At 36.0% G+C, this 21,781-nt stretch overlaps 1 protein-coding gene across 2 annotated transcripts in view; it reads left to right on the top strand.

Annotated features, from left to right (window-relative positions):
* Positions 1–2,982: 2,982 nt before the first annotated feature.
* The window catches only part of phb2b (prohibitin 2b), a 35,350-nt gene continuing 16,551 nt past the window's right edge, over positions 2,983–21,781 (top strand). The window contains exons 1-4 of one of the 2 annotated variants that reach the window (XM_039758509.1): positions 2,983–3,077; positions 5,220–5,349; positions 8,392–8,476; positions 20,269–20,348. In XM_039758509.1, coding sequence (XP_039614443.1) covers positions 3,057–3,077; positions 5,220–5,349; positions 8,392–8,476; positions 20,269–20,348 — 316 coding nt within the window. In that variant the 5' untranslated portion in view covers positions 2,983–3,056. Of the gene's footprint in view, positions 3,151–5,219; positions 5,350–8,391; positions 8,477–20,268; positions 20,349–21,781 lie in introns of both variants that reach the window. The other variant, XM_039758518.1, reaches the window with a different exon arrangement.

Genomic DNA, 21,781 nt, shown 5'->3' with positions numbered 1-21,781 from the left:
ATAAGTGCACATCATAGAATTATTCTGTTTACCACTTTTTTCAACCCCCGCAAACATATGCAGTTTTTAATATCTGGAAAACATTTGGGATTAAATTGCTTAGAGATCTTTATATAGACAACATCTTTGCATCCTATGAACAATTACATTCCAAATTTAATTTTCCAGCAGCACATTTCTTTCACTATCTTCAAATCAGAAACTTTGTCAAACAACCTGCCCGATTTTCCCAATCTCCCACCTGCCACTATGCTGGAAAAAATATTGCTCAGTCTCGAGGACTCAGACAGCATTTCTGCAATATATAAAAATATTTTACAGTCCCTCCCTTTCAAACATCCAAGAGGACAATGGGAAAAGGATCTCTCACTCAACATATCAGAAAAGAGTGGACAGTAGCAATGCAGAGAATTCATTCGAGCTCCATATACGCAAAGCATACAATTATTCAACTCAAAATTATATATCGAGCACATTTGTCTCACTTGAAATTGTCCAAAATGTTTCCAGGGCAAGATCCAACCTGTGAACGCTACAGTCAAGCTCCAGCCTCACTGGGTCAAATGTTTTGGGCCTGCACCAAATTAACATTATTATGGCCAATAAATTTTAAGTGCCCTTCAGACAGCTTTGGTGTCACAAACACAAACTAAGCCACTAACAGCTGTGTTTGGAGTGGAGAAGAACAAACAAACTGTAATTGCCTTCACTACACTATTGGCACGCAGACTTCTCTTGCTAAATTGGAAGAATCCTAACTTGCCTCTTTTAAGTCAGTGGGTAACTGATATTCTATATTATTTGAAATTGGAAAAAATCTAATTCTCACTTAGAGGATCTGTGCAGAACTTTTTCAAAACCTGGCAGGATCTAATCAATAATATTTTAGAATAAGCTCTTAAAGCACTGAGGAAATAGATTCTCTCCCCATTTCTTTTTCTTCTCCATTTACCTGTATCCGCCTAATAGACTCATCAATTTATTCATTTTTACTATTTTTGAGTTTTAGTCCACTGGCCATGCACTCTTTCTCAGGAGTGGGAGTTAATTTGTTTTCAATCCTATTTTTTTGTAAAAATTGATCTATTTGTAGGGAATGATTACAATAAAATTTAAAAAAAAAGAATTATTCTGTTCAATGTATTTTTTATAAAGCACATTTATATGCATAAGTGCAGTACCACATACACTATTACAAATACAATATAGTTAAATCAAAAGTGAAAATTCCAAACAACAGAAACACAAAAACACTATGCTGCTGACTGCACAGCCAGTGGGCAATATGCACACAGAAATATACATATACTGTACCATACATGCACAGAGTTAATTTTCAATAATAACAAGAACTTTGAATCCTGCATCAGTTCTATGTATGTGTTGAGTCTGCATGTTCTCCTAATGTCTGTATGGGATTTCTTCTCACATCCCAAAAACATGTGTTTTATGTTGAATGGTGTTTGTAAATTGGTAGGAGTGCATGGGTGTGCACCTTGTACAGGTTGTTTTCCTAGTTTTTGCCTAGTGCTATCTGAATAGGTGCTACCCCATCATGAACTGGATGATGTATTCTTGTGAATTTTAGGGATGATAATCCACAGGTGCTCTAAACTAAACCCAACATCACATTTATACAAAGAAAAAAATCAAAAAGCCAGCAAACATACACACTCCAAGCTTCTTTTAAATATCCATCTCTTCACGTGTTTAGTGTACTGTACTTCAATATTGAATGTATTTAATTGAATTTATATTTTCGGTAGATGGGTGCAACAAATCTTTGGGGTCTTAAAGTAAACAAAAACTTTTTACTCACCTAATTTTAAGAAAAACAATACACACAGCTATACTGTATTTGAATTGTGAATTTTTAAGTTTTTTAAACAGAAAATACCTTACCTTCATTTTTAAGCTCAAGCATGACTGAATCATTTTCATAAAAGTTTCTTCTCAGACTGTGTGAACCGTGTCAAGAGATAAACACATTCATAGATCTTCAACCTTTTTCATCAATTCTTCATAAAGCAATTGATCATGCACTCATCCTGGGCCTGGACATTAGCAGACATCCGTCTCCTTGTTGCACGCTACCAATGTGTTTTTGCGCTGCCCGACTTTAATCACTTTAAACATTTGCCTAATATTCTAAAATGCTAAAACAACTTTTACTGGAACCCTTTTTGACTTTATTCTTGATTTAATTTCGAACCTGAAAGTCATGCTTCCTACTTAAAGATAAAATGCCATTCAAGTCATAGAGGATTTGCCAGCTGCTACAGGATTTATATTCCTATAGTTTTCTGCAGCCATTTTAAATTTAATCTGAAAGGCCAGGTGTTTGCAAGCTTTTCAGCAATCCTGTATAAAATGTAAAAAAAGAAAGAAAGAAAAAGTATGTAATGCTTTCCCACCCAGTAATTATGTGTACTACAAAATTGGTATGCTATTCATACTAGAAACACTATTTGTTAAGTGCCTTCTACGACCCTGACAGATACCAAATTGCCCCTTTTACATTTTACCACTCCACTCAGAATTAATTTATGTAATATATATATTAATGGGTTCACCACCTTCCGTAGTAGGATGTCTGGACAGGCTGAGCCGAGATAGCCCGAATTAAAGGCCTCGATGCACTTTGTATTTTCATTTACGTCAAAACACGGTACGAAAAACGTATCTAAGTAAACAGCCCAGGTGCTCAGTCTGTTCAAAGTACAATTACTGGGTTCACTTTCGCACCTTAACTCACTTTAGATTTACTAGAGTCGAAAGACGAAAACATTTTGGCCATGCAGGAACAAGAATCATGGAAATTATTTTTTCGCTTTCGTTATATTTTTTTAATTAGTATACATCATTTGCCAAATGAAACCTCATCTTCATTGTTTATGTTATATGTGAAACAAAAAAATCACACCACATGCACAACGCAGATCGATTCATGAAGACGGGCGGCATCGTACTACAACTCCCAGAATCCTGCATCATAGAGAACAGGAAGTTCCTACGCACGACCTTGTGCACTACTACTCTACGAAGAGAAAGGCAGCATGGCTAATAAGGAGCCTAGTGTAAGTGCTCAAAATGGATTTCATAAACAGGAACATATAAAGTAATATATCATTTTGGTGTGTGGGAGTCAAGGTGATAGTATATTTATTAAAATGATTCTGAGTTTTTTTTAGGAATTAAGTATGCGTCTCGCGTTTTTCGTTTAATCTGCCGAATACCTAGGACTGCTGATGAACCTTCATACCTATATAAATATAAAGTTTTTTGTTTTTCGATTAACGACTATTAGTTTCTCATGAGTTTGTGTTTTAAGCTTACATCACCCCAGAATGCGGGGGTTTGTACAAAACATTTGTAGAACTCAAATGAGTTTATGAGTGCAGGCCGAAGTGAGGTCAATAGTCGGCCTTGAGAGCTCGTGTGCTGATGTGCCGACAAGCTTCTAAGACAGAGCGGGACTTCACTTGAGCGACTAGCCGAAGCAGCGCTATTCACATTTGGGGACCTCTCCCATTTTTTTTTCAGCTTCTTGAACGGCAATTCATTTTTTAGACAATTCCACTGCTTTGACTTTCCCTCAAAGTCCAATTAAAGTATAGTTCTGAAATTATCTTAAAAGTGATCTCTAATTTAAAAATTACAAATCGGGGACTGTATTCCATCGGCATCTTTGAAAGTACACATTACAATTATTATTACTGTTTGCATATTAGGCACAGGCATTTAAAACGTGAACCTGCTGTATGTAGTGCTATTAATGATTTCCTTGCAATGGATTTTTAGTCATTTCCACCTCGTCTGTTGTTAATTCATATCTTCCATAATTTTTCCAGGATGGGTTCGGCCCCTGCACCTTTAAGTGGGTTAGTTAAATGTTGGTTAAGCCTTGGTTTCAGAATGCAATTTAAAATGGTAAATTCTTTGGAATTGACATTGTTTTTATTTCAGTTTATTAAATTAAACACAAACATTGACATTTAGTTCCTCATTTTAAATAATGCACCTACATTTGTTGTTTTAAGGTTAAATAATTAGATTTTCGTGGCTATTGGGTCATTCAGGTTTTTTTTTTTTTGGTGGTCCCCTCATATGGGTATTGTGGTGGTCTAGCACTTTGAGGCAGTCAAATTTAATGTTATGTTAATTGTTGATACTAAATTGGTCTAAGGCAGCTTAGTAAGGCCATGGTAAGAGTGCTGCTGCTGGTCCCTCACGGAGCAGGTCGTTGTCACAATGAAGTTTGCACTTTCCTCTTGTGGTCGGTATGGCCTTTTCAAAATCGTGGATGGCTATTAATTTTCTTGATCTGAATCAAAATAAAACAGTGGTGTTTATAGTGGGTCCATCAGCTAAAGCCCAAATTGGTCTTGGACTTCTCAGCTCTTTCTCTGTCTTTTGCAAACCTCAAGTTGAAAATCTTGGTGTTATTTTTGTCCGTAACCTCTGTTTTGGGAAACAAGTAAATTGTGTAGTCAAGAGTCGCTTTTTCCAGCTTCGTCTTTTAGGTAAGAGCAAGCCGTATTTATCTTCTAGGGATCTTGAGAAAGCTACTCATGCTTTTATTTTTTCTCGCCTAGATTACTGCAACTCGCTGTATTCTAGGATTAGCAAATCCCTGATATGCAGGTTACAGCTGGTTCAGAATGCTGCCGCTCGCTTTTCTCATTGTGGCAAGAAAGTCTGATTCTGTTTCTCCAATATTAGCTTCTTTACACTGGCTGCCTGTCAGTTTTCGAATTGATTATTGCTTAGAGCTCCTGCCTGTTTATCTGAAGTTGTGTGCTTTATACCAGCCATCTAGAGTGCTTAGTATAAAACCAAGGGTAACAGTGCTTTTGCAGCTGCTGCTCCTCGCCTGTGGAACTCTTTACCTCATTACATAAAGGAGTCATCTACAATTGAACTGTTTTTTAAAAACAAGATTAAAGATTCATTTCTATTCACTTGCTTTCCATGACCTTCAGTAATACTGATGGTTTCCTCATTGTGATTATGTAATCTGACTTCTGTTTATTATTTATTTTATTTATGTTCATTTTCTTTTATTTCTATTTATGTTAATTATGTTGATTGTATGTTTTTTTCTTTTTTTTATTGTAAAGCACTTTGGCCACAGCTTTCCTATGTTGTTTTAAATGTGCTATGTAAATAAATTGACATTGACATAAGAATAGGGGCTAATTTGTTTATTCTTATTTTAGAGATTCATGCAGCAGCTACGGGACATTGCTAGTCGTATGTCCTCCGGTCAGAGAGGAGCTGGGATTGGCTTGAAGTTACTGTTGGGTGCAGGAGCACTTGCCTATGGTGTTAAAGAAGCAACATATACAGGTAATCCCTTTCAAATAATGCTTTCTTAATAGTCATTACACAAAAACTATACAGCACAAATAGGGCTGGGCGATATGCAAAACATCTTGTCAGTTTTTTTTCGTACAAGTCAATATTGATATATATCACGATATAAATCCAACCACTATTTCTGTCAAGCTTAAAGGTCCTTTTTACTCCTACGTGAGATGTGAAGATATCATAAGGTTAATTTTGGTTTAATATTATTTATTTTCTGTCAAGTTGAACATGACAAATGATGCAACTCATTATGCAAGTCTATTTTAAAAATAAATAAAATAAGTATATATAATAAACTAAAATCTTACTTCTGACCCGTCAAAAGCTTCAAGTTTTACAGACCAACACAAACAAAATGCACAACTAAATTCTTTGGTCAATTCCAAATAAATAAAAGGTAATACAAATTAAAAAGTTTCAATTCTGACCAGTCAAAAGATTTTCAGGATTTACAGAAGAGCACAATGAATTTATTTGTCAATTCCAAATAAATGAAATCTCAATTCTAAAACCTTAAATCTAAAATTGAAATCTTAGTGTTCAAGTTTCACAGGAGAATTCTTTGGTCAGTTCCAAATAAAAAAAAGTATGTATTAATACAAAATCTCAAAAAAAAAAACCAAACCAACTGTATACTGTATCCTTTTCTTTGTGTAGATTCGGTCGCCCCCGCATGGTCTGGGGAAGGCGCAAGCCCTCCTCCGGTCCTCCTGGGTGTCCCGGCCGGGTTGCCATCCCAACCATCTCTGACAGTATGTGTGTGTGTGAATAGAGCCTGGAGACTGTCTTACATCCACAGCAGGCAGTATTAAAAAAAGCACAGTATAAGACTGAAAAACTCATTAAAGGGAACTCCAACATTTGGCAGTCATTTCAATTGTTATTGATGGCTATGGCAACCAAATGCCATTTGTTTGTTGTGATAAATGTTATATGTACAGTTCACCTCAGGTTAAAGTGCCACACGTGTGCAGTAGTGAAGGGTCAAACTGAACCACCATTCTTGCCAAACCTGTTAAAAATCGCAACTAACACTAAAAGCAAAGCACAGGATAAATGTGCAGATTTTGTTTGCCAGGATATAGGGGTTTTAGATACAGTGTCTGGTGAGTGCTATATTCAACTTGAGCAGTACCTGGTTGGCACGGCTGCCAAAATTGAAAAGTCTGAAGTTTAACGAGATACTGACACAACCAACAACTGTATCGTGGCACATGGTAGAAAATGCCAAAAACTGAGAGAGGATATTGTATGTGACTTTCTAGAGACCATTAATAATTATGGGTGTGCTGTCATAACTGATGTTTGAATCGAAAACTCTGAGAAGACCTCTGTCATATCTGCTACAATCCATTATATTAATAATAGCAACAATTTTGTGTCAAGGATGCTTTTTGTGCTCCCATTTGAAGCAAGCACTGTTAAAACAGGTGAAAACATTCGCACTTCACTGTTTGAGTAATTTAAGAGTTTTCGGAATTGACTATTAATGACTGAGGAAGAAAAGATTAGTGGTATTGACTGTCGTTGTGGGAACATTCTTTTGAAACTATTTGGAATGCACGCTACTTTGCTTCTTGTCAGACTTTAAATAGCCAAAATATCTCCACACTACTGAATCCTCTGACCCTTCTTTTCAATAATGTTATTGTCTTTTGAGCCTAGGACTATATCTTTTGGGGTGTCTTCATCGGTAACACTTTTTTTTCTTTCTAGGTTTTCTTAACATTTTCTGTTGTCATTTTCTCTTTTATCTTGCTTCTACACCTGACGTACTGGCGTGCACCTTGGAGTTAGATTTCTGCCAGAAGGTCTTGTAAATGAGCTCAAATTGTCAGTCGTGCTTAAAAAATGCATTTTCCTTTTACAAGTGCAAGTTAATTCCATAGTGGACGTCTGTACGTGCAGTGCAGCCCAAACATTAGCACGCGTGCAGCTGTCAGCTGCTACTGCGTTTAGTACTGTATCGTCAGCCTAACCTGACTTGGCTATAACTTTATTCCAGCTACAGTTTGGTGCAGTGCTGTTCTCATTATCAATGATTTTTCGTGTTTTCTGTCAAAACATGGACAGAATGAGTTCTATCGATTTTCTATTGACCATTACTTGTATTTCTATTGAGGAAAAGTTATTTCACCATAATAATCTTTATTGTTTTATCGCCCAGCCCCAAGTACAAAGACTAAATGAATCTTTCCAGCAGCACCTATCCTAAGATAAAAAGAGCCCAGGTCACATTAACTTTACATGTTGAGTGTAGTTCTATGTTAATGCATGGTGTACTGTTCTTATTTAACATAATACCCACATCTTATCAGACTTTCTCAACTTTTAACTTTTGGCCTTCTTGTGGCCATGATAACTGGATTCAAATAGTGAATAGAATTATTTATTTTCATAGTACCAGAAAGAATGTCTTACTGGTTTATATAAAGAAAAAAAAGTAATTGCTTTCATTATTAGATAATTGTATTATTTTAGTGTTTCTTATCTCTTAATATGAAATGCAGTAAGTTTCTAATTTACCATACTTGTTTCTGAGGGCCACAAAATAAGTCAGTTGTGTGATTTTTTATAAAAGTAAATGTATTTTTTTATATAATAATAATGCAAAAGTGGTTAAAAAGCTGTTTTTTCACTTCTATCACTTCGCCTTGAAAAAATACATTAGGTTAATGCTTCCCAGACTCTGCCCCGGAGTGTCCATTTGCTACTGTTTATTTTTTCCTGCTGATTGTATATGCAAAGGTCAGTTTCTGCCCCCAGTAAATACCTATTTGATCAGTCTCATGTAATTAAGAAAAAAAAAAAAACTTCGCTTTGATCACAATATTTTTGTAAAAATTTTTTCAGGCTGAATCTTGATTTCTCTTTTGCTATAATAACACATTTTCCTGGAAGACATTTTTTTTTCTCCTGTGCTAATTTATGCAAGTCTTTCTAGGTTGCATCATTCTTTATGTATCCCTAAACCATTCACAAAACACATAATTTTACACTTTATAATCATTTTTTTTTTAGTTGAGGGTGGACAGAGAGCAATTATATTCAATAGAATTGGAGGAATTCAGAAGGATACAGTACTTGCAGAAGGTCTTCACTTCAGGTATGGTGAAAAATGTTAAGACTGTGCATTGAAGAGTTTCCTTTATTACATATGTGTGATTTCAGTTCTGTTACAATTGGTGGTCTTTCTGGCATTTTAATTTATTATAGGTGATTTTAATTGAAAAGCTACATGCCATGTTAGCCTCAGGGGGACTATGAAACTGTTTCCGACAGGTATCAAATAATTTCTTTTGTTTGTTTTATTCTATTTCTCTTCATTTTCTTTTTATATAGAAAAGCCAATATTAGCCAAAAGCCAAGAATATTTACTTTTATGTTTCTGCATTTATGTTTTAACTTAATAGGGCTAAGATTTTTATGTTGCATTGATGACTTGGGAATATAAGAGATTAGGTGTTGGATTTAGCTTTTTATATTTAGTGTGAAATCATGAGTATGTTTAATGAAAGATCAACCATTAGGATGCTGATAGAAATTAGAAAAAAAAAATCTTAATTGTATCAAAGAAATTGGACATAGGAATTCAGAATAACTTGACAAAGAAACCACTGCCATGTTTAGTAATTAGCACTGGCTGGAGGAATTGAAAATTAAATATTGTAAGAGCTATAAAGAAAAGCTTGAAATCACTTTAATTACCAACAACATCCAGTATTGATGAAGTTAGTGAATGAGTAAAGTTATTGTGGTCTTCTATTACAGAAAATGTCAGCAATGGAATTATATTTCAATAGGTACATTGCATCTCTCCAAAAATTAGAATGGCCACAGTTATTGCTGTTAGAATATCACAGTTTGAATCTATACTAATTAAAGGCAAAGCCCTCGCTGAATGACTGACTGACTCACTCACTCACTCACTCACTCTTCACTAATTCTCCAATTTCCCGTGTAGTTGGAAGGCTGAAATTTGGCAGGCTCATTCCTTACAGCTTACTTACAAAAGTTAGGCAGGTTTCATTTCGAAATTCTATGTGTAACGGTCATAACTGGGACCTACTTACGTACATATACTGTATATGGCCATAGCCTGCAGCTCGGTCGCCGTGTGAGATGGACTTGAGTCTCGCATCATCACGCCTCCCACATAATTGAGTGCCTGACCATATTAGGTAAACATTCGCGGGTGAAGGACTGTGCTTAGCATATTCATAAGTGCAGCTACTGCGGAAACCCTCCTTCAGTGCGAGAGAAACTTTTAAGTGCTGGGTCTGAGCTAAAATTAAATAAAGCCATGGACATCGCAAGATCGCACGAGATATTCGCGAGATACAAGTTTAATGAAGACGCAGGGTATAAAGCCTCGATGCTAAAGACCTGGCGAAGTCATGGAGAATGTGGAAGGACAAGTTCACATTATACACAGAACTTGCAATGCCGGAGGCATAGGAAAACACTAAGGTCAGATTATTCCGTTATCTTATTGGAGAGAGCGGCAGATAATCGTGTCAGGCACTGACCGGTGATGTAAGATCTGATGAGTTAACCATGAGCTTGAGTGGTGGGCCGTCATGGCCTGCAAGGCCTTCTCTTTTGGCCTAAAAAAATATCTGAATCACAAACTGATGTTAATTATATTTTGTCCATGAATACTTATTAAATAATTCCAAATAGTCTGTCCGCTTCCTTTCATAGCTTTTCCGATGATTGTGCTGCTTCCAGGCATGTATTTTTGTATTAAAGCATTTAACCAATCACATTTCAGCCATTATTTGTTGCCAGGCAGAGAGGCCTTCACAATCTGTTCTGCAGGCCCTCTAACACAGAATAAATGTCAATTAAACTGTTGCTTTAACCAATCAGATTTTGAGTTGGTGTCAGTAGGGCCCTCTAGCAGGCGTACGGCAACGTATTCAGACCCATTCATTGGATAGAAGCCGATATGAGGAACTCTACGAGGCCACTGAACGCACCGCAGGTGCTCCGAGCGCAAGATCCTCGCGCGCACTACTGCCAACTCCATGGCAGGATTCTGGACAATATTATTTGCCAGACACAGACCAGATTTCAAGACCACGGAAAACTGATGTTTGTCACGCTCCTTGACCCCCAGAAGTTTCGGGAATACAAGAAAAATATCCCGCATGCAGCCTTCTCCAGTTTAACACAGAGCCACGGTGCAGTTTTTGATCTGTCTCGGCTAAAAACAGAACTGACTGTAATTTATGCCATTATGATTTTGCCAGGAAAATCTCCCACTGATCTCCTTGACTTTCTTTGTCAGAAAAATGTGAATGAGAGCATGGGGCAGCTGTACACATTGGTATATTTGGTGGTGACCATTCCCATGTCCACTGCTTCTGTTGAGCGGACATTTTCAGCCCTAAAGCGAATTAAAACTTATGCCAGAAATACGACAGGGCAGGTTCGACTTTCAGCATTAGCTTTGATGGGGATAGAAAGTGACCTTTTGATAGAACTGAAGTGCACGGATAATCTGTATGACAGAGTAATTAACTGTTTTTGAGGAAAGAGAGGAGATTGGATTTTGTTTACAAATTCAAATTTTTGGTAAGTAAAATGTTGCGAATTTCCTAAATAATATTGCAAGTTTATGAGTTATTATTGATGTTTTTTATGTGTGTTGCGGCTGTAGCTGCAGTAGAAAGGAACTTGTTCACCCCTGGTTTGTCTATTCAATAAAGGCATTTATTGTGGCTACAGGAGTTATCTATCTGCAATGCAGCGGCTCTTAAAACTGTGTTTCTGCATATTAAGATGGTTTTTATAACCATAAATTAGTTTGAGGGGTGGGTTGTTTCAGACGGAGCACTACTGAAGGCCTATGTGTGAAATGCATGGTCCGCCACTGGACCAGATGATACGTAAATTTGATGAACATTACAACCCGAAAATAAACAAAACTGTAGAGAGGTTCAGATTATACTTCTCCCGGTGCATCTCTCTAAATCCTCTGTGCGGGAACATTATCATAAGGCTTAACAATCTTATTGTTACACCTTCTACGTGCAGCAAACCATCCTTATTACGAAGCCTTCCTTGCTTTACCACTGGCTGCTTCTTTCCATTCACCTTCCTAGCTCTTTATTTTAAGTTTTCCTTCTCACTTTTCCGCTCCTTCACTGTCTTCTCGGTTTTCATTCAAAATACACGCCTCCTAGCCTTTTTACAGTCAGCTCCCCTTATGTCACACCATGGTACATTTATTACAAGTTAATACCGGGAATGCCTATTAAACATCTTACATTCACGAGTAGTGATTTGTGTAGTGAGCACTTCGATGAATGAATCCTGTTATCTTTACAACGGTTGACAAACACGGAATGTAACTTCAAAACAACACGTCCTCCAAATACGAACCTGATTAAAAGAAATAATGATAATCAAATCCTTGATGACAGCAACACTCATAACAGTGACAAAAAATTACATTGACAATCAGGTTATGTTATTTTTAAAATGTTTCCTTTTCTTTTTCATAACTTATTTAACACACTACTTCTCCGCTGCGAAGCACGTGTATTTTGCTAGTCTCTATTTAAAAAAAAAAAAAAGCCTTATTTGATGGCAAAGTCTGATTCAATTGTAAAGGCGCAGTCCTCCCAAACTATTTTTGGATTTGTATTGTGCCAGGTAGTCCTGTGCAATACTGCAATACTTTTGTGTTTTGGATGTGTTTTGCACATTTCTACAATCTGTGTTTTCACCATTTTTAATTATTAGTTTGGAAAGATTTTTTCTTACATTACTGCTCTGCTTGTTGGTTTATGGGTGTTCTAACAACACATTCTTAAGCTTTCTACTGTATAGCACCCAAGAAGTACAATCTTGCTTTTGATCTCGTTTCACTCTTGAATCTGATTTTCTGTTTTATATTAAAACTGTGAAGCATTCATCATTGCAAACAAAGTCAATTTCTTTTCTCATTAAACATAATGGGAAACAACTACTAAAATTTGCTTTTATTATTGTTGTTTTTAAAATCAACATTTTAAATGGCATTTTCAGTGTCCAGAAAGCATACTTAGCTATTTCAACAAACGTGTCTTTTTGAGTCTTGAGCATAATTCCTAAAATAAAGACGAAATGAAAATTTAAGCTTATATATGCTTCTGTCTGTTATTCTTCGACTACCAGAACCCTGTCTAGCAAAATTATCAAATTGGGCAGCTCTGCAGGTTTAAACTACAGTACATTCCACAAACTGTTTTTTAAACTATAGCCTGCACTTCTTATTTCTTTTCAAAGTTTTCTGGGTATTTTTTTTTTCTTTTTTACTTAGTAGCAGAATGTTTTAAGTTGCTATCAATTAAATGTGTATACCAAATAAAAAAAAATATAATAAGGGTATACTTAAAGATCATCATACATCATTTAGTACTTTCATTAGCTTCTTTTATGAAATACAAACTCATCATGCCGTGACTTATATAAAATATAGATGAGTGTCATCTTGTCTTTTGTACCAGTGGAAGATGCAGAGTTGTGTAGTGATGGGCTGGAGGAGGTGGCAGAGTGTGGAGACTAAAGTAATGTGTACCTTTTAACATATTTTACTAATTGTAAGAATTCTTTCCAAAAAGTACTGCACTGATTTGCAAAAAGTATTGTATGATGATGTCAGGGTCATCGTGCACAATGCACACAGCTAGTAAGGGATACATTAAGGATGTGCACTCGTGCGATCAAGTGACGAAGTGAACAGAAGTCATAGGTATCAAGGTTATTATGGTTTTGCCTTTTTATATTAGTTTTTATTTCTATATTTTTTCTGACCTTACTTAGAAATTCAGTTTCGTTTTAGTTTTAATTAATCATGTTGTTTTAGTTTTTATTTCACAAAGATGTTTCAGTTTTATTTTTATAACTATTTCAGTTTTAGTAATTATGGCATGGGGCTCCTACGGAGTTTAGTTTTGTGTCACAATCAGACAAAACTCTACACTTGACGAGTGGATATGAGTTTAATGTTATGGAATCTTACTGCATGGTTTACTATCTGGTTTTGTTTTTGTCTGGTAAAAACGAGCATAATCAAAACGAGATGCTGAATATGAACAATTTTACACTTTTTAAATATTTTCTATGTCATTTGTGCTGAACAAATCTGCGCCGACTGTTGGCACTTTTTATCTTTTCCTTTTATTGCCCAGAATGGGCCAGTATGAAATTAAATTTAGGTGAATTTTAAAGTTTGAGGGGTTTTTTTTTTACTCAATGTCTACAGTACACAACATATCCTGATCCAAGATAATGTGCTTATAATGAATGCCTTCAGTATTGCATTTAAAAATCTCCCAAACTGGGCTTTATTTTATACCAGCCATATTGATCTGATTCCATCTTAGATACATACAATTTACAGGTAGAATTTTGCCACTTGCAGGCCTGAAAATACATCAATAATCAGAAAACAGATTTTACTGTGTTCTGACAGATGTGATAATGAAAATCATGGGGGCTGATGAAGATCAGGACTCAGGCTTGAATCAGTGTGCAATTGTATTGAGAAAGACAAAGAAAAACAAGCATGTAGTGTGAATGTTAGGGCTAATGAGACTTGAATAGCCCATGGATTAAGAAAAGTAAACCCTTAATGAGCAGAGTAAGAGGAGGTAATAGGTGTGTGGACAGCCACAAAACGTCATAGACAGCATCTGAGATTAAGAACAATATATACATTATCTAAACCTGTTTATCCAGAGTAGGATCACAGGAAACCTGGAGCCTACCCCAGCAGATTTGGATGCAAGGCAGGAAAAAATTCCTGGTATGCAATATGTATGATATGGCTGATGTTAAGAACAAAAAGAATGATATTTCAACTATCTATTTGGAGAGACTGAGAAACATTGAAAAAAGGGGAGCACATTTTTTAAAGTATAATTCTGCTACTGAATTATTTACACAATGTCAGGTATTTTGAGCTGTAAATATTAACTAAAAAAGATAAATTAATAAAAGATAGAATAAATACAAAAACAATAGTATGTTTAGTTTTTCATCATGTGGCAGACTCTCTTCGCCTGCCTACCTGTAGTTCAGTAGAGACGTTATTAACTCAGGAATTTTACAAAGTTTATATTGCTTCATTGTTAAATGATGTTTTTAAAACAAAAGTTATTGGTCATTAACAACACACTGATTTTGTATGATGACCTAGTCAGTCTCTCAATTAGTGTCGTTTTATTTTCAAAAATCGGGATTGGTCTCCCATAGACTTTCTTATTTACTCAGTTATGGGGATGGATATTTGAGGAGTAAACTGCAAGACAATGATTATTTTTATATTATATACATTAAAGAACCATCAACAGCAAATCAAATCAAAATAATATATTGAACAATTATTATGACAGTAAAGTTGAATAAATTAGATTCTACAGCTGTATGAATAAAAAAAAGAGTATGTGTTCAGGTAAAGTACTACTTCCAGTTGATGGATTTGGACCAAACGTTAATACAGATCTACAATTTTGATGTAACAACCACTTACCAAATTTCATCCATCTATCTTGTTGCCTTTTTTGAGTTATTGTGTTTATATATACACACACACACACACAGTGATAATTCCAAAAAACTTGGGGAGGTCTAAAACGTCAAGTTTCATCAAAATCTTGAGGTTGAATTTTTTCATGATTACTATACTTTCTGTATACTTCGTATATGAGAAAGTAAAAACGATCTCTCCTTGTGCAAAGTGGCAGGTGAATTACTGTCAATGAAAAGCAGTCACCTGAGAAATAAACTGAAATGTTACTCAGTTGTGATTTTTCTGTCCATACGGTAAAGGTTTTGTTGACCAGCACATTTTTGAATTACATCTTGATATACAATAAGTGCAAAGAAAGGCAGCATGTAAATCACTTTCTATTTCACATTCCTTATGCGCCTGTATTCAGCTTGTTCAGTCACCGCAAATGCTGTGTTTTAGAGTAAAAAGCTACAAATTATTTAGTAAATTATTTTTTATTTCAGTTAGTCTTTCCAGCTACTTTAATTGTTTTGTTTAGTTTTAGTTTTTCCTTTTCGTTTTATTTTATTTCCATCCATCCATCCATTTTCCAACTCACTGAATCCGAACACAGGGTCATGGGGGTCTGCTGGAGCCAATCCCAGCCAACACAGGGCACAAGGCCGGAACCAATCCCGGGCAAGGTGCCAACCCACCGCAGGTTATTTTATTTCAGTTTGCGAAAATGTTTTTTTAATAATAGTTTCAGTTTTGATTTTTGTTTTCATGAATTATAATAACCTTGATAGGTATACATTTTAATTCTGCGTCTGCTGAGAAGTACATTTAAACCTGAACAGTTTAGAGTCGCAGGGGTGCCAGTGATTTTTGCAGCGGCAGTTGGCATAAGGTAAGAAGCAACCTGCTGATGACGGTTACATCAGGCATGCATTGAGGAAGAGATGAAGCAAGCATGTAGCTTGCAATTAGTGGAAATTAACTGAACAAAAGTTATAGACATATATTTAATTTTAATCAGATTAAAGTTTAGTAAGTTTGGTAGAAATGCTTTAAAATTGGTAGAGTGGTAGTGCAGAGCCAACGTTCCTGACTCGCGCTGCCAGTGTCTACATGGGCATAAGACCAGAAGCAACTGTTGTGGAAGATACTCCTGTCTTTTGCAGGGCACAATCACACAGCCAAGTTCAATACACTAACAGAAATCTATAAATAAAGTATATATTTAGTTTTAATCTACTTACTATAGATACTTTAAACCAGTGCTTCTCAATTATTTTCTGTCATGCCCCCCCTAGGAAGAAGAAAACATCTCGAGCCCCCCGCGCGACTATAAATAGTATCATTTGTCTATAAAATTGTTATAAGTACACCTCTGCATAACACTGTATCCTTATTAACGTATAAGAGAATAAAAAAGAAAGAAATATGGACCAATTTACAACAAAGAATAGCTTTATTAAATGTAACAGAAAAGATTTAAAGTGCATTCTAAATTCAAAAAAAATTTAAAAGAAAAATAAAAAAGCATCTTCCCCGAGGTCAAACGCGCCAAACACTATTTGAGAAACACTGCTTTAAACAGTGTGATCTGGTGGCGCAGTGGCTAGTATTTATTCCTTGACTGTACAGTGGCTTGGGTTGGTGATATAAAAAAAATGGTGAAATGATGTTATTTACTTCATTTGAGAAGAATTCCTGAGACATTTCCAGTATTCAAACATCTTTCCTACAGCTGCTGGTAGCATCAGGCATGCACTTGGAAAGTTTTAAGTGTGCCCGTGGCTTGTCATTAACTGACATGCATGGGAAGAGAATGTGCAAACCCCAAGCAGACCCTGGTGCCATGAGTCAGAAATGTGGGGGAGGAGTTGATAAATGGATGGGTTGTGGATATGTCATTAGAGCCTTTAGTCCATGATCTGTTGTGCCAAACCATAGTGTTCTTTTCAAGAATGTACAACAATAAGATTAAGCTCCCTGAACTTTTTATGTTTTATTTGATTCGGTCCCTGATCATAGCATGAAAGGCAAATGGGGAGGCTTTTCTAATTTATATATTAGATTTAAGACTGTGCCGCTTCAAGGAGGAAGCCCTATGCCACACCACCCTCAACTGTCTGGGATATCCAAGTAAGACTGTGTGCAACACTCGCAGGGGGCTGCTAAGACCCTGATCTCTGCAAATCTTAATGACATGCCTGCTCTGTGCTACCACTCTGCCTGTATTAAAATATCTATAACAAGTTTACTAAGCTTTATTCTAAATAAAATTAAATGTAGGCCCATAATTTTTGTTCGGTTGTTCTCCCTTGATTGCAATAAACATGCCTGATGTTACAGGCAGCAGCAATGATCACGGGCTCCCTTTGACCATAACCTGTATATGTTAAACTTACCCCTCAGCACATGCAAGGTTACATGTATATCTATGACTTTTGTTCAGTTCAGTTTTGAGCCTCTTGAACCTGGAACTGTCTATTCATGAATTGAGGTGAGCTAGGCAAATGATGTCACACACACTCAGCAAGGAGTTGAAGCGAAAGTGTTCAGTGCTTTTATAAAAAATATATAAATGTCCAAGGTGCAGTGCAGGTTATTCAATTAATTACTAATGCTTACAATCTAAAAGGTGTAAAGCAGAGATTGAAATTAAATAAATCTTAATGAGGTTAAAATCCCAGGCAGATTCTTCTTATAAAAATACACATGAGGTCCAATACCTTTTTCTAAAATCTGGCGCCTCCTCAGCTTATCCCAAGATTTGCAGCCTGAGGAGGTTGGTGCCAACAGGTGTAGTCATCCATTAATTCCTGGGTTCGGGGTCCTTCCGCCAGTCCATAAATGTCTTTAGGACTTCCTCTTGAACCCCAGGCAAGTCTTCCTCAGTCAGTCTGTCCACATCAAGTCGGAGATACTATACAATCTGTGGCTCCTACTCTGCTCTGCATTGTTCTAAGAATGCCACTTCTCCATCTTTGTGCTTGAGCACAGGTCTGCCGTTCATTTCCCCAGGATATACTCGTGACCACCTGCATCCTTTCCTGATGACTGGGCTTCTCACCACCCTGCCACTCTTTCTTCCCCTAACCTCCATTCTCTCTTGGATCTGATTTCTTCTCAATCTTTTTATTCTCCCTTCTCTCCACATGCAGGCTTCCTTTATACTACCGACTGGGTGCAGGTGTAGTTTTCTTCCCTATTCCAAGGTGTGAATCAGGCACCTGACTGATCTGTTTGCATTTGCACATGAATGCATGATCAACCAAGAACCCCAAACCAACCCCAGAGTAAGTGCTGGCATGCTTGCATCTGTGCCCATTTGGAGCCTGCATGCTCTAGTACTTGATTATTTAAAACCGTGCTTCGCCACGTACCTTCTATCACATATGTGCTTTCCCAATGTTAGCAGCAGTAGGCTGCTTCTTGCTTTACACATCATGCTGCTGTTCTAGTCACTGGTTCCCTGTGACCCTAAACTGAGTCATACCTATGACTTTTGTTCACTTCTTGTCACTTGATTGCACAACTTTAGTCTATCTGTCCCAGGAAGTTTAGTGCATGCTCATACGCAATGATACCTTCCGTGCCAGGCAGTATATTTAGCAAAATAATACAGTTTTAAATTAAATATTGCTTTTTCTCTCTCTCTCTCTCTCCCCCTCCAAGTGGCCAGTATAAGCTTCCTAATTCAGCAGAATTTTTCTTTCTTGTTCCCTTATTGGATTTTAAAATATCAATCCTTGTATTCAAATAAAGCATTATTACTGAAATGTATAATTATGTAATGCTTTTCATTAACATTGCAGTACTTTAAAGAATCTGTCAAAACGGAAGTGAACAAATGTGTCAAAAGAGTTCTATTTTACCTTGTGTGTAATGAAAGTGGTTGAGAGTCCGTGTATTCTATTGTGTGATCTAAAATGTCTTACCCATTTTAGCACCAACTGTCTTTGTGTTAGTTCCATCATGCCAGCCTTTTCTATAGCAAATGTTAAAATTAGTGTATCTTTCATCTTCACTCATTTTAACGTATTTCCATATAACAGATATAGCAGCAGAGGCTTTTTGTTTTTTTGTTTTTTTCACGTCTCTCTGCTTAGTCTAAAGAAGACTTAATGTTCTTGCTATGCACACCTGGTGCACACACCCTTGCATAGTGGCACATCTTTACCACAGTTTTTAATTTGCTTTACCTGCATAATGAAGCACAGCTTATATTTTTTATTTTAGCAGATTATATGCCGATCTCCCGTTCATGCATAATGAGCAAAATCTGTCCCATTTCCAATCCACTGCTGAAAACTGGGCGATAGATAAATTAGTTTGATATTCTTGGCAACCAGAGGTTAAAAAATGGCTGTTAATTGCATCAATATGGTGGCCAATGCCTACCATTAACGTCCAGCCTTTGTGTATTTAGTGGACAGAAAGTAAAATGAGTGATTTCTAGTAAACGCCAGTGATAAACAATCTGCTCATGTGCCTGCAATCAGACTGACTTTTGCATAAAAATAGGGATGCTCCAATCATGTTTTTTTAAGGACAATAGCAATCACTGATTTCATGTTACTTAAGTGGCCGATACCAATCCATATTTTTTTTCTTTATCCCTTTAAAAAAAAAAACTTTTTACACTAGTCTCGTGCATATCCAGACAAATAGAAGTTTTAATTTCCTATATTAAAATGTATTTTTATTAATAATATTAACTGTTCATTTTGTATTAACAAAATAAAATTCTGAATGCTTATTGTCCACTGACCATAAAATGCTAAAATAAATACATTTTCCTTAAAATGCATGCTTCAACTAATAAATGTGTACAAAATATTTATCCATAATGACATAAAAGAAAATAAAATGCTACTGTTATTTGCTAGCTGTCTTAGTTTTTTTTTTTTTTTGTAAAGAACCAATTTGAAATAAGTCTTAATTAAAACCAGTTGTTTTCACCATTTACCTAACAAATATAAAAATATATATATATATAATTTGGACATGATCAATTAATTGATATTGGCAATTAATCGCTGCTTAAGCGAAAATATACATGCACTTACGTTTCAAATCATTTTATTGAACTACTACTTGCCTTAAGTTTGCTTCAACAGAAAGAAAAAAAAGACATTTTGGCTCAACTACTATAATACCTTGCACAAAAGAGCACTGCAACTAAAGTACTGAAAATATGTTATTGGGATTAGCTGTTTTACTGATAAGTGGTCGAGTCTTTTTTTATGAAAATCGGTCGATTTTTCATTGGCGGCCAATTGATCAGAATATCTCTGCATAAAACCTTTTTAAACTATTTACTTATTTTTATACTGAATAACCAAATGAAAGTCTTTATTTTTTGCATTCAGTTTTAAGTGTGTTAATGTATTTTTCAGGATACCATGGTTCCAGTATCCCATCATTTATGATATAAGAGCTAGACCAAGAAAGATCTCCTCTCTTACCGGAAGCAAAGGTAAAGTGTTATGTTTTTTAGCAGATATTACAAGTTTAAAGATTTTGGAAATTCTCTCTTTAAAGAGAGTCTTTTTTTCACAGCCTATTTAGTACGGTATTTGCTTAGTAGTAGTTTTGGCTTTTATTGTCTTAAAGTATAGAACCTTGTACGCACATAAGAAATATCTCAAATCATGTATTTTGTTTACAATGTAACATAATACAGTTTTCTGTGTGCAACAGCAATTCTTCAAAGACAGCCTGCAGATGTTTCATGCAACTCTGTAGGTTCGCAAAGCAAGAAACATAATTTATGTTTAATCCCTTTTTGGTAAACATTTCCTAAGTAAATTTTTTTTTCATCCAATTTCTGGCATATGTATTGTCAACAACAGGTGCAAGACTGGAACCAGCACAGGATGGGGTACTATACTCTCCCTCATTATGGGCCAAACTTAGAGCTACCAATTAACCTGTGCATATTCAAACTGTACCCATGGGGAAACTTGTATAGACCATGGATGAATGTGCAAGCTGCCCACAGGAAGTGATTAAAAAAAAATAATTTTCTCAGATTATAGCTGGGCAATTTAAATGCCTGGTTCTTCAAAAAGAAAATAGAATTTTTATACTTAAGTCACTGTTTACTTGTTTTACTAATGTTAATACAATGCCCAGTGATGTTCATAAAAAATATTTCTTTTGACTTTGGTGATTTGTTATACTATGAATAGCAGCAGTTTCTGCATTAAGACTTTCATTGTTGTTAATAATTAGTTTCTCACGATGCTGGTTTGAAATTTTGCCCACTTCTTTTCGTAGACCTACTTGACCTAATTTTCCAACATTAACTTCTCATTTCAAATTCCATCAGAACATCTGGTTTATATAGACTGTCACTAGGCCCTTTCATAATTGCAAAATCGATATATTTGTTTTATGTTATTCTCTTGTGGCATATCAGCCCAAGATCACACAGATGGCCTCACTTGCTTTTGATAAAAATCTTAGAGCAGACTTCAATGTTCTTTCAGTGATGGCAAGTCATCCTGCTTGTTATACAGAAATGTTTCCCCAAACCCTGACACTCCCTGCACCATGCCTACTTGTTGGAATTGTTTTTGTTTTTTTTGGTTTATAATTCAGTAGACTTGTTCTGTGTTGTCCCAGAGTACCACTTTATGCCAATTTGTCCATTGATCTTTGCTCCAGAACTCATGAAGATTGTCCAGGTTAATTTTGGCTAGTTAGAAATGAGTACTCCTAGTCTTATTAGGTAGAAGGCATCATATAATAATAATTCTTTGCATTTATATAGCGCTTTTCTCACTACTCAAAGCAATCAGAAATTGCCGGTTAAGGGCCTTGCTCAAGGGCCCAACAGAGCAGAGTCCCTTTTGGCATTTACAGGATTCGAACCGGCAACCTTCCGATTGCCGGTGCAGATCCCTG

Source organism: Polypterus senegalus, chromosome 1 (genome assembly GCF_016835505.1).
Source record: "Polypterus senegalus isolate Bchr_013 chromosome 1, ASM1683550v1, whole genome shotgun sequence".
Classification (NCBI taxonomy): Eukaryota; Metazoa; Chordata; class Cladistia; order Polypteriformes; family Polypteridae; genus Polypterus; species Polypterus senegalus.
Note: the sequence above shows the minus strand (reverse complement) of the source record. Positions and strands in the feature narration are given on the sequence as shown.